Raw genomic sequence first — 15,813 nt, 5'->3', positions numbered from 1 at the left:
AGACACTATAATTATACATAATTTCAGACATTTCTGTTTTTAATTTTTTTTATTTGTCACGCACACATACATTGTTGAGACCTTCCATAGATGCAATGACTAAACTATTAACCCAACCACCTAAACCTCACAGAAAACGTTCAACAAGATCTTCAAATAGAAATAATTTAGTATATAATAATCTATTTTAATTGTGGGGACCGGTGTGAGTGTGTAAAAACAAAAACACACACACATGATATTTCATTAAAACTTAAACTTGTGAGAAAAACGTGAAGAAATGGTCCATATATATGTATAGTTCATATTGAAGCACTTGGCCTTTTGTTCCACCAAGCTAATACCCATGGGATTATATAATATCATATTCACGGCAAATCCATCTGCCTCAGGCTTCTTGGTGAAAACAGGATGGAAGCCATTGGAAGAGTGATGAGCACCCTTGAGCCATCGCTTTGTATTCAGAGCACCAAGAATATGTAGCAGGCGGAAGATACAGAACAATTGTCAAACATTTGCAGTTATGTGTTTCAATGCTTTCTACAGCCTAGATGGACAAATGTCTATAGGTATGATGATCAAAATAAATGTATTTCTATGTGTGTCTACTTTCTACCACATGTTAATCATGTTGTTGTAACATAAACATGACTTTATAGCACTACTGTATGTATCTAGGTAACAAATGCCCTGAAGGGCCAAAGTTAGGAAGCTATTAAATCAAGTTCAGTCATGTTTCGACCGTAGGCCTATATAGTACAGTATTGGCAGGTTACAATGAAGTCAAAAGTCCTTCCAGACAGTGTCTATAGAAAGACATCTGCCAAGATATAAACAGTTCAAACAATGACAGTATAAAGATGAGTTTTATTTCATTGTTAATTCTGTTCTGTTTTTCGGTTCAGGTTGTGTGAGACCAGTGCAGATGGATCAGGAAAGCCCTGCAGATTTCCTCTCTCTCTAAAAAAATCTCTTCCCAAAGCCAAGAACCAGAGATACCATCTGCTCAAATTGCAGGGAGATCAAGCGAAAGGGTCTTACACACGCCAGAGCAATGAAAAAACAAATAATGCTTCTCTCAAATTCAGGCACAAATTCAAATTCGGGACGGATAAGAAAGTTTGGAGAGATAATATCTGAAAACTTTTTATTGTGTTATCCAGACCATCCAAACTCAATTTAGGGGTTGATATCTCGATGCAATGCCATAAGAAACCGATGCACCGTGCTGAGCTGATTTCAAAAGCAATACTGTTGAATTACAACAGGTTTTATAGTACAAGCTAGTAATATTGAACAGATATACAAATATCCTAAATAACAAAAACGTTTACGGCTGCTTTCATGCCATTGTAAAACAAAGTCTAGTTAAGAATCTAGTACCTGAGAAACAAATATAGTGAGGAATACCAATATGACAAGGGGGAGAAGTGGTGAGTAAGCGATTGCGAGATAAATCTGTATAATGCTTCAAAATAATGGTGTGGTCACGTGACATATTTGATTTTCTTTCTGGAAAATTGTATTTGAAAACAGTGGCCAGAACATATGTTGCCGTTCCACATTTGACCAGTAGATGGAGACATGTCACTTTAAATCTCACTGAACTGAATCAGTCTGAGGTCATTGCTTTCTGTGAAGCTTGTCAATCCAGTTATCTCTGGACTCTATGTTCTCCAATAGATATCTCTGCTTTATCTCTACTTATGTGCCTTTTCTTTATGGTGGTAAGTGTTGAATTTGAATTCACTATAATGTGTGAGTTCTGGAAGAAGACGATATCTTTTAATGAAGGTACTTATTTCCTTGGTGACCTGTGATGAGAGTAAAGAGAGAGATTAGGCCATTGTAGGAATGTTGTGATTTGACATCATTATTATTATAAGGCGTATGAAGTTCTACGATTGTGTCAGAAACGGAAAGGGTTAAATGTAAGGTATCTCTTTATTTGCAAAAAATCTAATCAGCTTGTGGGTGTTGAAATGATGAAATCAATAAGCAATTTCGATATAGTGAAAAGCAGGTTGAGTGAGTTGTAGCTACAAAAAACTTTTATGTAATGTTGTCACATAAGACCAATGATAAGATGAAGTATTACATACAAAGCCATGTAACCATTGGTACCATTAATGTAGATGGTGTGTGTTTAAAATAAACTGATAAACTATATAAGTGCTTTAAAAATAGATAAACATTTCTATTAAAGTATGAAATATCAGTTTTGATGCAAGTTTTCATTTTGGATTATTTCACAAGGACATGAACAACAACAGAATGTGTGAAGCATTCAGCTGCACGTACGCAGGAGAAAAGCAAACCTTGGGGGACTGAGATGCACACGATACCAATTTAACACCACATTAGACTATTAAGAAGAATTACAAACGACTCAATAGGACTATTCAGTAAAACAGCATGGGAAAAATCTCCCAAATCCTGCGAAGAAATAATCAATACTAGCGCTATGTGGTTAAACTTCAACTTCTCAGTTATTAAGCCTTCTCAAATGGTGTCTTATGCAAAAACTAAGATCCTTTACTAAGTTTTATTCGTTAACATCCTAAATTCCAGGAAATACCATGTTATATAATAATTAGGCTATTCAGCATCATGGTGTGAAGGCTATCATAGTAAGATCTACCGTGTCACTGTAACAATTGGCAAATGTCAAATATATGTGTTTTGAAATATACAGAGCATCACATCTGTAAAGATCTTTATGGGGTTAAGCCAACAGCAGGGCTGACAAGCTTGACATGTATATTATAGCTACTGTAAATGATGGTCTGTCACCCTTGATATGAACGATAATGAATACGCGGGTGTTTAAAGGACTGTGCGATTGTACTTTCAGCCAAAATATATCTGGTTACATAATTGTGAAGCATCAGTTGCTGTATGCCTACACCACCCAAACATCCAATCAAATCCTCCGCCCACCCCCCCACTCCTCCATCCCAAGCACAATTACGTGATGTGTGACGTCTTAGCGGATGGTAGTGATTTGCGACTCGAGTCACAAAGGACTCGTTCGTACGAACCGCATCGTGATAATGATTCGCTCTGCGAATCTCTGGCACAGCCTTTGTGACACACTGAACTGCGAGACAGCAAAACATTATATTCTATATTGAAGTATTAGTAGTATCAATCATCAGTTCTGTAAATTGACAACATTTGAAACTGTAAACAACACAGAGTTTCATGTGCACATCTTCAACAATACTCATTAATTGAACGATTTAAATGTTTAATCAATACAAATGATAACAAAATAAATGTTGAATTAACGTTCTGTGAATCCAACAACGCAATCAAGGAATCGACTCTTTGAACTCTTAAAAGAACTTTCCGTGTGAACCGATTCACTTAATGAATCGGACTTCCCAATGCTCGTGGATGGAGGTGGGGGTCGGGGAGGGACTTATTGGACCAAAGAGGGATTCAAATGTGTTTATGACTTTAGAGTAGAACAGTCGCATTCAGTCAATGGACTCGGGCGCATTGCGATAACCGGCACCATTGTGCGCGCTTCAGGCTGGGAAGCAAAACAGAGAGATTCGGTCATAACAAAGGTGTGTCCAACCGAAAGACTTTCATCGTTGAAACGGACAGGACACCAGGACACCCGTCGCTGGAAACAATGATCCAGACTGAAGTTTGGGTATTATGAGCAATACGCGCGGATCGCCGGAGACCCATTGATGCGTCATAAACGCCGATCGTTGCGTCACGATAGTTCTTATTTCGCATCCGAATAGAGTGTGCTGTGCAGATCCATCGCGCGCTCTCCAAATAACCAGCGAAAGCGCATAACGGGCGTTTGCATTATTCCCAGACCTTTCCTCTTCCGCCCACAACGATGAATTACCAATCGGGCGTCCCGGTCTCGGTGTCAGTGTCCGGTATTTCCCAGCAGTCCCAGCCCGCCATGCCAACCCCGGGCACGGTACCAGCACAGGTTCCTCAGCCCATACCGCCTCAGTTCGGATCAGGATCGTCCGGGAGCTCCGGGGCGGGTCAGTTCGGCTCGGGAACCGTATCGGGCCCTGCGGCGCAGTCCGGCGCGTCGGGCTCAACGTTCGCTTTGTCCAACTCAGCGGCCATCAGAGGCGAGATCCATCGGTTCGAGTCCGTCCACCCGAACATTTATGCGATATACGACTTGATCGAGCGCATCGATGACCTGGCCCTGCAGAATCAGATCCGCGAACACGTGATCTCCATTGAAGGTAAGCACAAGGCCAGTTGAGAGGAACCGCTACATTGATTTGATGTCACAATGTAACATTGGCAATGCGTCTTTGTGTTTTCTGTCACCGCATGGACTGAACGGCATTGTGCATGAAAAACAAACAACAGATCTGTAGCGTGCATCACAAATGAGTATGGAAGCAGTAGGACTGGTCATTCTTTATGGATTGTCATGGTTTTAATGTTAACAGTGGTCCGCCAGGACGAACTCATGAAGACGCATTACATTTTTTCATCCATATGCATTTGAGTTGCTTATCAATAATTGGCATTTATATGTGCCGTTATAAAAGTAGTCTTAGTCTATATTAATACGTGACAGATGCTGTTCAGATGACTTTCCATATAGTCAGATTGTTTTTGGGATGAAGAGATGAGATTCTTACATAACAGCACGAGCTTCCAGAACAACTCATCAGCTAGAATAGCTGTAGATGGAAAAATCACATCAGTGATTTGTATTCACTTTGGTGGTGATTGTTCTCGCTGTGGATTTTAATGCAGAATTGAATGTTTTATTATCTGAAACTTCTGGAGAGAGTGATCTCTGTTTTCTGTGCATCGTCTTATGCTCTCCTATTCGGCATCGGCCGTCTGTCGAAGAGTTTAATAAATATCATTGTATCGGAGAAATCGAGTCTGACTCTCAGTTCCAACAATTTGCACAACAGGCATGACCTTTTGACTTCCGTATTCACAGGGGCAGGGCGAGAGTTCAGCTGTGATGGGCTTTAGTCACAGGTTATTTATATGCAAATCAAACTCTTTGGTGCTATTAGACAGAACTGTAGGATATCCCTCTCACGCATTTCTATTTTTCGAAGATTTGAAATCCGCAGAGTTTAAAAGGTTTTGCAGCACACGTGGATCCAATGGAAGCTGTATTGTCATATTTTGTGTTGTTACAGAATGCAGTGCCATTGCATCATGCCATAAGAAGCATCACCTTTAAAACATATTCAGAGAAACGAGGACACTTGACAGATTATTCTGATCTTTAAAACCTCATCAAAGCATCTTGACAGCAAAACTGGCAGTTCTTTCTTTACAAGAATAGTTTATTGACCAAATAATCAGGACTCTGAAAGGTGGATAAATCGGTTTCATTTGAATCTAACTAACCTGGACGTGCATTTCACCGCTGAGGATCAAAGATGCAGAAATTTCTGGAAGAGCATGCACCCGTTCGAGGGGGCGTCTAGGTGCGCAGCAGTGGCACATCTCAACAGTCGGAGTGTTGGCTGTGATGAACCGCTGAAGGTTTTTGGGTTGGTTATAGGTCACATGTGAGAGTATTGTGCATGTTTGTCAGGTAATCGGTGTAGTTTTCTTTCTTGTATTGTTGAGGGTGGGAATAATCTGTATTAGTCGTATTATCCAGTTAATCCTCTTTACGTCAGATAGGGTTATCGCGCGAGCACCCTGGCTTTCAACCAGCACCCTGGTGTCTAACTCTTATCTAATGTGATTGAGCTTTTGAGATGAGTCATTTATGTTCATCTTGCTTGTTAATTAAACCCTTAGATACTCTTGACGCGTGTTTGTCTTTAGAACATTCCAGCCCACATTGCTCTTGAAAATAGTAACTACTTTTTTCATCATTTTAAATCAAACAACAGTTATTCTTTTTCTTATTGTGAATATCAGGTGCAGTGTCAGTCACTTTTGATCTATGCCGACTCATCCGGACTGTCATTATAACACCTGTGTCACAAAACGCTTACTGGCTATTACCACGGAAAACATCATTATTACGTAGCCTATACACGGCAGCAATGGAATATGTCATTAGGCTTTTTCCACTTGATGCAGCGCCGGATGACATCACAGAAACGCTCTCGTGGTACTTTGATGTCATCCGCCTGTCGGATCTTGCAGCGCTGCCGCATCAAGTCGAACAAGCCTATTGATTTCCAGCTCATTGACCGCTGGTAATATGGCGTAAGTGTGGAAAATTTGTCCTTATGAGACTTTAATGGATTTGTATTGGTTTGAATGTAATAGCAGACAGCTGTGCCCTTGACTGCCGGTGTTGTATTGACTGCAATAAATTACATTATGGCAATCAGGGACAGATGACAGGAAAAATATTGAGTTGGGGTTTTTGATTCCAAAGTAATTGTCCCTGCATGATGCAAATCCCCCATGCCAGGCCTAAACCAGGGCTGCGTCCGAAATCGTCTACTTCCGTACTATGTAGTAGGCGACAATGAGTATGAGTCATGAATAGAATGTCCGTAACCTCAGTGTACAAAAAACAGTAGGTGAGAAATACCAGGATGGTCTACTACTTCCGCAGAGTATTCACTCTCAGTCGTACTGTATATAACGTACTGTTTTAATGGCCGACAGGTACTTAATCAAATTCAGTACGTACTGTCAAATTATGCGATTTCAGACGCAGCCTAGGTTTTGATTTGTTGTAAACATAGCCCCGCCCACAGACTTAATGCACACAGATCTCAGATCAGACATCCGACGTCGGACTTGAAGTGAACATGGATTTTATTTGGAATAGGAAGCACACTATTTTTGCAGTACACAGTGCCCGGTATGCAAATGCGTCTGTCTACGTGGAAATTCTGATGACCTACATTTCTGCATCTTCAGAAATATGCGTAAACATGAATATAATATTAGTATACAACAGAACAACGTTGTGTGATCATATAACGGAAGGCAAGGTTATTTATAAAGCACATTTCATGAGCAATTCAAAGTGCACAGAGAAATGAGAAGTATCTTTACAATGCAAAAGAGTTAAGATCACAAATACAACTTTAGATTTTAAGGAACCTAAGAATTATGTACAAATCTAGGCAAGTGAATTTAGCAGGAAGTCACGAGATTATAAAAGGTGATTGGAATTTCTCTAGTGAATATAAATTTGACACAATTGGAGCAAAAATGCAGTTCTTTGTGTTACACATAAATAGATCATGTGACCCCGATGTAGCACCCTGACATGTTTGTTTGCATTTTACATACTGTTTTCAGAACCCAGTAGGCCGCATACATCCTACATAAACTAGTATGCAATGCAGAATACTAGAATTTCATTCCAAACAGTGTCATCTTCCTACATGGTGGACAGCCCATTAAAGAATCATTACTGGTACCGCCCTTGTTGATCGGTCAAATCTCGCTTTGGAAACTAGTCAAAAGGTGGATTTAACCTCGGCTTCAAGGAGTTTAAGCATTCTTTAATAAGTACAGAAGTTCATCTATGTGCATTCTGTTATGGGAATTGTAAAGTCTACCTCCATCTGTTATGTGGTGTTCTTTTATTTAGGCCTTTTAGTCATTCGAGTACAGAAAATGAATATGATGAAACATGTTTTGTAAAAGAGAGTGCATTCGTGTAATTTAGTTTCTCTTTTCAGTGGTGATGATAAGGCTTATCAGCAGTTCATCAAAGCAATTTCACACTTCTGCACAAGACGCCTGCAGGTGGAGAGTTATTTGTTTTCTTTTAGTTTTAGTTCTCCCTGTCACGCTTGCCTGCTTATTTACATGTTATTGAAATGATCCTCCGTCAGTTTTGTGTCGCTAGTACTGTAAAGTGAAAAGCATGTCACATGCTTAATAAACAAGATGTAGCCTGCTATTGGGCACCGGTGGTGGATGCCCCGCCCCTTTTATTTGTGCTCTGTGTAAAAAAGTTTCTTTTGAAGCAGGTTCAGATGACATCAGAAATGTTTGTTCTTTTCATGCAACATATCTGCAACGTTGTCGCATGTTGTGTGGCTGTTCTTTTAAGGAAATGTTTTGAATGACCTTCAGCAGATGTTTGAATTCAGACGACTTAATATACCAGCAATGTCATCAGGGTCTGTGTGAAACCACAAGATTACTAGCTTAAACTGATCTTAGACCAGTGTTAACCAGCTAAGACCACATACTATTAAAGGTCCAGCGAACCTTCCTTACGAACGTGTTTCGTAAATACGCTATATTCTTCGGCAAAAACGTAACGACATCTTAGTCTTGTGTCAGCCACCGTAATGCTTCGAAGGGGAGGGGTGGAGTGAGCCGTTGGTTGCAATGCACAACCTTACACTTAGATGTCACAACATTTCATACACTGGACCTTTAAATCAAACAGTTTTCGTAGTGACAAAGATGAGTGAAGCATACTTTGTTGCTGATGTCGCTGCTGCCAAGACATGCAAATGCACATCATATTGCAGTAGTTTGTTTTCAAATAGTTTTTCATCACCATAGATGTCGTGATTAGAGTTTGTTCATCTAGCTAATACTGCAGATAATATTTGTGTTTTTATGTACAAATGGTGTCGTCTTCTTTCACAGCAGACGTGGCTTTTCAAGACACGCTGCGAGAAAAGAAAAATCCTTGCCTGAGAAATTAGCATATGCTTTGTTTTGTCATTAGCAGCCCAAATGCCTGTCTATCATCACCAACGTGCTCGTTTCATCATTTCTGCCTGTCTGTCTGTTCCTGGCCCAGAACCAAATTAGGATTTTTGACATTTGAAAATGAACACTCCCGGTGATTATAAAGTTAATGAACGCGTTGCCAAAATATCTGGTTTGTGATTCATGCGACGCATGCATTTAAGCACCCAGGTTATTGAGTCGAATGCATGTCTTAAGTGCACCGAAGCGATGGCATTGGGGGCAGCAGTGCAGGTATTTGGACTGCAGCAGGGCTGATGGAGGACGCGCAGGAGAAACTGTCGTGCGAAAATGCACCTGTGTGTCTGGACTGCAGATACGACTGCAATCGGCCGATGTTATTGCAGAGCGCCTGTTGCTTAGAAACCGGAGCCTTATAGCTTTGTTGAAGATTAGAACAGAACACCTCAGATATTCTCTCTGCATCTCTGAGCTCGTGATTCATGATGTACACGAATATTCTCATTTATGTGAGCGAATAGATAATCAATAATGTTAACAGATGCGTTTCTTTGTTATTGTTATATTTATGAATATCTTTAAAACATGAAGAGATCCATTGCCTGCTGCTACATAATAAAATGTACTCTGTGGATAAAAGCGTCTCAAGGTTTTATTATAGTGACTATATTAGTTTAACTAGAAAAAACATAGTAACCACAAATGTACCTGTTGTATAGCAGGATACCTTGTTCTACCATGTTATTTGTAGTAAAACTATGGTAATACAGAGAATAATCCCTCTTGAGACATGCTCAATTTTGTTGTGGTTCACTACTCTACCCATAGCAAAATTGTACAAATGTTTAGTACATTCAAGAAATGCATTTATGTCTAGCATCTGTTCTACAAACCCATGACCTTGTTGTCATTGCAAACATTGTCATTTGCCATTTAAGCCACAGAAACACATGAGACCGATCTAAAAGGGGCATTGGAGACAGATTATACTTGAAATGCAGGGAACCATCTGTATTGCTCAGGAAGACTTTTAACTTGACCCGAAATAATTGGTTCATTGTCAAAATTCAATTTTCCACCAGGTCCCTATGAGGTCACTAAAAGAGTCTTGAATGACACTAGATGGACTTTAGGGCCAACTAGGGAGAGATAATGTTATCAAAGGGACAGTTTGCCCCAAATTTGTTTTTACAAAGTTCTTTCTTTGCAAAGATGGCAAAAGAAAGTATTTAAATGAATATTGGTAACTAATATTGGTAAGTAAATTACAGAATTGTAATTTTTGGGCAAACTACCTCTTTAAGTGCCACTACGTAGTGCTTCTGAAAATACCTTTTCTCCTAAAAATCAAAGCTGAATGAATACCTGTATTCAGTCCTACGGTTCTCTCTGTCATCAGTTTCTCATTTCTGGCTGTGGTTAATTCAATCTGTGCATCTGCTTCAGCTTTTCACCCAAGCGATTGTTTTGGAACAAGATATGCTGAAAACATCACATTGAAATCCAAAACTAGAGCGCAGTGCTTTGCTCAGTTGGCCCGATGGCTTTTATAGATGTGTCACTGAAACGAGATTCAGCGCATGGTCAAAAGCTCTTTGTCAAGTCTTTTGAATCTTTCAATGGGACGTTCAGATCCGTCGTGAAGTTGTCATGTTGGATGCTGTACGATTCTGAGCTCGAGAGGTCATAAGTGCAGGGGGTCAGGGGTCAAACTGGACGCTTGTAAAGAGACTCTTTTCATAGTGCAGCCCCACAACATTGAAACTGAAGCGACAGCCTCATCTCTAGAACAGAATGTAGGCCATTGTTCAAACTAGACAAAGGTGCTCTCTCTGTTTTCCGTGTTTTGTACTTTTAAGTGAGCACACATGTTTCTGGCCCACGGAGACAGCCAGAGATCTCTTGTTGTGGTTGAGGGAGCATCTGTCCAAGATGCGCGCTGGTAAACACTCGACGGTTCACACTAGCCAGTGCACTGTATAATGTTTTCTGAAAATCATTGAGTGCATTAAAGTGCACTGCTTAGGGAGAAAACTGGTTACAAGTAGATGCTTAAAGGGATAGATACAAATAAAAACGTCACTTACACACCCTAATGTCATTCCAAACCTTTATGACTTTGGTTCTTCTGCAGAGCACAAAAGAAGATATTATGAAGATAGTTGTAAACAAACTACACTGGTTCTCAAAATAATCACTTATAAGTTTACAAGGACAAAAATGGCATTATTTATTCTTGGGCCAACTATCACTTTCAAAATAGATGTTCCTTTGGATAAAAGTGTCTCCTATTCATATGATCTCCTCCTTGATTCTCGATTTGTAGTTTTTCAATCGATTGCCCAGTCTCTGATTCAGATTAGACATTGCACTGGTCTTTTAAGATCTTCTCACTTAGGATTGGAGGTGATGGATCTGACCTTCTGTAAGTACAGCCGAATAAGCATCTGGACCAGAACGGTTGCCTGATCTCCGGCGCCAACGTGGCTGCTGAGTAGCAGATGGTCTGTGACATGAGTGGAAGGTTTGGAGAGTAGAAACCAAAGCTTGCCAAAGACCCCGGTTCTCCTTGCTGTCCATTCAAACAGACAACGTGGATACCCTATTATTTGTATCAACATAGCAACACGATCTTCTCGTTTCTTCGGGATTGTGATGCTCGCAAACACGCGTAACCTCAGAACGATCCCCGTTCTGTCCATGGTGGTCTGATGCAGAGCCTCGTGACGCAGGCTAATCCTCAAGGGCCCTTCCTTGCGTCCCGGAAGGGATATACACACAGTTTTGGCTCGGCTCTGCGGATACACTCCCGTCCCCCAGCGTTAGTATGGTCTTGGAGAAATGGAGCGCACCATATGTGGGGGCAGAATGTAGGGTATCGCCGCAGCATGTGTCACCGAGCATATAGCGTCACTGCCTTCAGCTCTTACACTGAAGAGCTAATTGAAGTTGCATTTGGGGACCTCAATCTTGCAGAAGTGAAATTTAATTTATTAATGGCGTTATAAGGGCCGTGTCACAGTTTCCGTCAATCGGCTTTCAAGGACGCCCTGGTTTTGATTCGGGGAGCACCTCTTTACCTACTTGAGACGTGCGTTTGCTGCGTCGGTAAATCAGTTTGATTTATCAGATTGGAGTCTGCTGGCACACACATACACATGTATTTTCCCATGAGCACTTGCTCTTTAAGCAGAGTTGTCCCAGAGCATTAGAAGCATTAGTGTGGAGTGATACTCTTGTGAATGACTGCCGTGTGATGGTTGCAGCTTTACGCTCGACAGAAGAGTGCCTGGTGATTGGCTTTCGATCACCTGGTTAAGTTTCTGATTCATTCATTCAGAGATGATTCATAACGTTTATGAACGTGTCATTTTTTTCATTCAAAACAGTGCTGAAAGTATAGGTTGTAGTAGATTTTTTGAGATGAAACTACGACTTGTGAATCTACACCTAACGGAAATAAACCACGCTTTTATTGTAGTACAAACCTAGACGGCAGGTAAGTGGAGCCACCGGAAGCGATCGCGCCGCCATCTTGGTATGCCCAACTGACAGGGAGCGCCATTGACTTACATTCAAAATGACGATCTGAAATAATGAAAATGAACGTAACTCACTCTATATCTTATAAGACGGGAAAATTCCTGACTTTAAATAATTTGCGTTGTAAATATATAACTTTAGCTATAAAAACAGGGACTGGTGACTGTTATCATGAATATGTGATTACTCCCAATTAATTGAATAGAACGTTTGGGCATACCAAAATGGCGGCGTGGTAGGTTCAGTGTAATGATGTTATGAGCCATCTAGTCCTTTATATAGATCAATGGTTACAATTTGTGATTTTAAAAGTACATGGTACATGTTTAAATGAACCTGAATTTAGATTAAATTATGCTAGTCACGAGAGCTGAACTATTCCTTTGCCTCTGAAATACTCACACACCTCAGCTAAAACTCTTGATATTAAAACCCAAATCCATGACATTAAACTTCAGCACTTATGATCAATCTTAATGTGATTCAGTTTGGTTTCACAGGTTTGTAAAATAAAACGGCAACTTTCCACGAGCTGTTTTGTGGGTGTCACGAGGGGGTGGAGAGGCGGGCGGCCCCAGGAGTGGAGAGTTGGCTCGCTTCGTTTGCAGCTTCTGCTGATTTTTGTGGGTGTCCGCCTTCAGCTCCAAACACTAATGTGCTTCAAACTGATCGTTTGGTAAAATATCGCATTAAAGAGGATGCGTGCCTTCATTACGCAACCGAACCTACATGAATGGATTCGCTTCACGAATGCGCGATTTGGCACAGAAAGCAAATCTCTATCGAAATCTAAAGTCCTGGTATTGGAAACACGCCTATGTGTTCGGTGCGTAGGACATGAGTTGTGTAAACCCCCCTCCTGTTTTGCATTGGCTTCTCTTTATTTTGACTCCTTAGGCTTGTTGGTCACGTTTGTGAGGTGCTCGGCCTCGACGGCAGCAGGAGGATGGGTGTCCTTTGGCAGAACCAGCTGGAGCTGAAGGGCCAGTCGGTTACGCTTGGCACCTCGCTGTGAATTCACTCATTGTTCTTATTCTCTTTGTTTGGCAGTGATGGAGTTTTGTGGGAAGGCCACAGTGTTTTTTTCTCGTTTCGTTCTGAACTCAAGGTGTTTCCTGGTTTGATGAGTTGAGTTTGTTATGGCAGGCAATTGAAAAGCAATCTTCTGTTGACCTTTGCAGACACGAGTCTCTGGTTTGAAGGTTTTGATGTGGCCTCCGAATCGTAGCTTGGGCAATTTATTGTAGTTTTTGGTCTTTTTGACACTTTATTGATGGTAAAAATCTTCACATCTTCAGTGTTGAGAAGGCCTATGTTTCCAAGCGAGATTCACGCTGTGTAGTACAACATAGTATGGATTTATTAATTAGAAATACTATAAAAAGAATTACCGTAAGGTCGTTTACTCACCCTTAGGTCATTCCAGACCTGTATGACTTTCTTTTTTCTGCAAAACAACAAAGAAGATATTTTGAAATAACATTTGTCCTCATTGACTTCCATTGTATGGACACAAAACCACTGAGACATTTCTCAAAATATCTTCATTTGTGTTTCACAGAAAGCCAAACATGTTTTAGATGTAATAAATGATGACAGGTTTTTTTTGGTGTACTGTCCCTTTAAATAAATTTGCTAATCTTCCAATAACTAATGGTAATTCCAGTTTTATATTATTGGTGTTTGTTAATTTAAAGTCATCCTCTTCTTCTCTTCTGTCCATAAAACTACACATCTGTCTCATCCTTGCAAAAACATATATCCAGACATTCCCATACAGTATCACATTGAGTTTATTGGGGTCTCTGTCTCTCTCTAGTATCCCACAGCTGATGTGTATTCTTAGGTTTCATATCCTCTTTTCTAGGAAAGCTGCTGTTGGTCACTTTGGGCCAGAGCTCGGTCGGGGGTCACAAGGCAAGTTAGTGATGATCTGAGATCAGTTTTGTCTCTGGTCTTCTCTCAGCATTAGTTTTTTCCATGATCTCTCTCCAGTTCCCTAATGTGTGTCACTATGAGATTTTAATGATGTTGTTTATCTCCTGTTTCCTGTGTTTTGAGGCGATGGAGAACTTCATCTTCTTCAGCGTCATCAGGAAGTTTAGTCCCTGCGGTATACACAGCTGTAGGGATCTCTTTACAGCGATATGTGCTGAACGCTTGCTGAGAGAGGTATCATTAGGACGTAACTGCCGCACAGAACATTAGTTATGCTTTTGTATCAGCGCTTTTTGGTCATAAAGAGGGAAAAAGTGTAGAGCGGGCAGATTCTGATTGTGGCCTGGCAATCTCTAACATAATATACATCTCTGATGGATTTCATACCCGACAGGTGGACTAAAGAGTTTATGAGTGTGATTTGTAATAGAGTACATCAGAGGAACGTTAGTTAGGAAAATACACTGCTGAAACATTCACAAGCTAACCAAGTCCATCAGCAAAACTGTTTAGAGGTTTAATTCGTCCGTTTTTTAAAACCTGCAAGTAAAATGTTGTCTCGCAGACCCGTTATACATATCAGGCTGGAAAAATAGCACACACCGTGTTTATCAGCCCGAATGTATTTTGTAGCTCTGACTGTCAGCGTGACCGGAATAACACGTTATGTAAGGATACCTGCTGGCAAAAAACAACAGCATCACCAAAACAGAAATGATGCTAAGAGACATGCAGAAATCACAAGAGGAGACGTTTCTCAAACTCCAAATTGTGTCCTGGAGGTTTTCAGACGTGACTGACGGCCCCTGAATGTTTGCGGTCATAAATATGAATGGAGTCGCTGATGCTTCCCTGTATAAGGAAGCTGTTACCATGGCGACGTTGATACGAGAAGGTCGTCGGGGAGCCTCATCGCTGATGTGTGTGCCATTTCTGAGGCCGGGAAAGATGCCCCTGTCTCACATCTTTTGTTTTTCACGTCATTTGTGGCTTGCCAGCGGTTTATCAATTAACATTTGGTTCACTCGAGTTTGGTCTAATGAGTTTGTCAGTTATGTCGGCGTGTTGCTGTAAATCATTTGCCATACTGCATTAGTTTACTTATCGCTGGTACTTTTGTGTGTAAACCATTCGAGCGGTTACCTTCCGGACTCTCTCGTGAAACCTACATTGTTAGTTTTTCCTACATCAGTTTTTTTCAGAATGTGCAGAAGATATCAGGTGAAGCCACTTTACACCGGGACGCCAGATTGTTTGTGTTTGTGCATTCACTCAGAAAACAGTGTTCTCAATTTTTAAACGAATAACACGTTTGTCTTATGTACTCTCACAAACAATGTGTTTGGTTTATAAAGATGAGAGCGTGTTTCTCATTCACTTCATGGCCATTCTCTTCAGTGATGATGATGGATGCACCGGCTCGCACTTTCTGCTGGAAAGACCATGAGCTCATTTGCGTTTAAAGAGACACATTCTGTGAACTCCTAAGAGTTATATTATATGTTGTAAAAGGGGGCCTTTAAAATTCTGCATAATTAAGGTCGTGGCCACTTGAGTGACAGGTGTTTTCACCAACAAGCATTCATCCAAATATTCTTCTCTGTGTTAATCGGATTAAAAATGTGTATGTGTATAAACACAAGATAGACATTTATAGTGTTAATCTGCTGAAATAGAATAAATGGATTCATAATGAATTGA

General features: G+C 40.6%; 1 protein-coding gene across 2 annotated transcripts in view; it reads left to right on the top strand.

The window, feature by feature from the left end:
- Nucleotides 1–3,436: 3,436 nt before the first annotated feature.
- The window catches only part of agap3 (ArfGAP with GTPase domain, ankyrin repeat and PH domain 3), a gene marked incomplete at its 3' end in the record, with an annotated part of 116,985 nt that continues 104,608 nt past the window's right edge, over nucleotides 3,437–15,813 (top strand). For both annotated transcript variants that reach the window (XM_079447582.1, XM_079447583.1), the window contains exon 1: nucleotides 3,437–4,232. In XM_079447582.1, the coding sequence (XP_079303708.1) occupies nucleotides 3,863–4,232 (370 nt within the window). In that variant the 5' untranslated portion in view covers nucleotides 3,437–3,862. The remainder of the gene's footprint in view (nucleotides 4,233–15,813) is intronic.

The sequence above is a fragment of the Barbatula barbatula genome (genome assembly GCF_947034865.1).
Source record: "Barbatula barbatula genome assembly, chromosome: 23".
NCBI lineage: Eukaryota > Metazoa > Chordata > Actinopteri > Cypriniformes > Nemacheilidae > Barbatula > Barbatula barbatula.
Note: the sequence above shows the minus strand (reverse complement) of the source record. Positions and strands in the feature narration are given on the sequence as shown.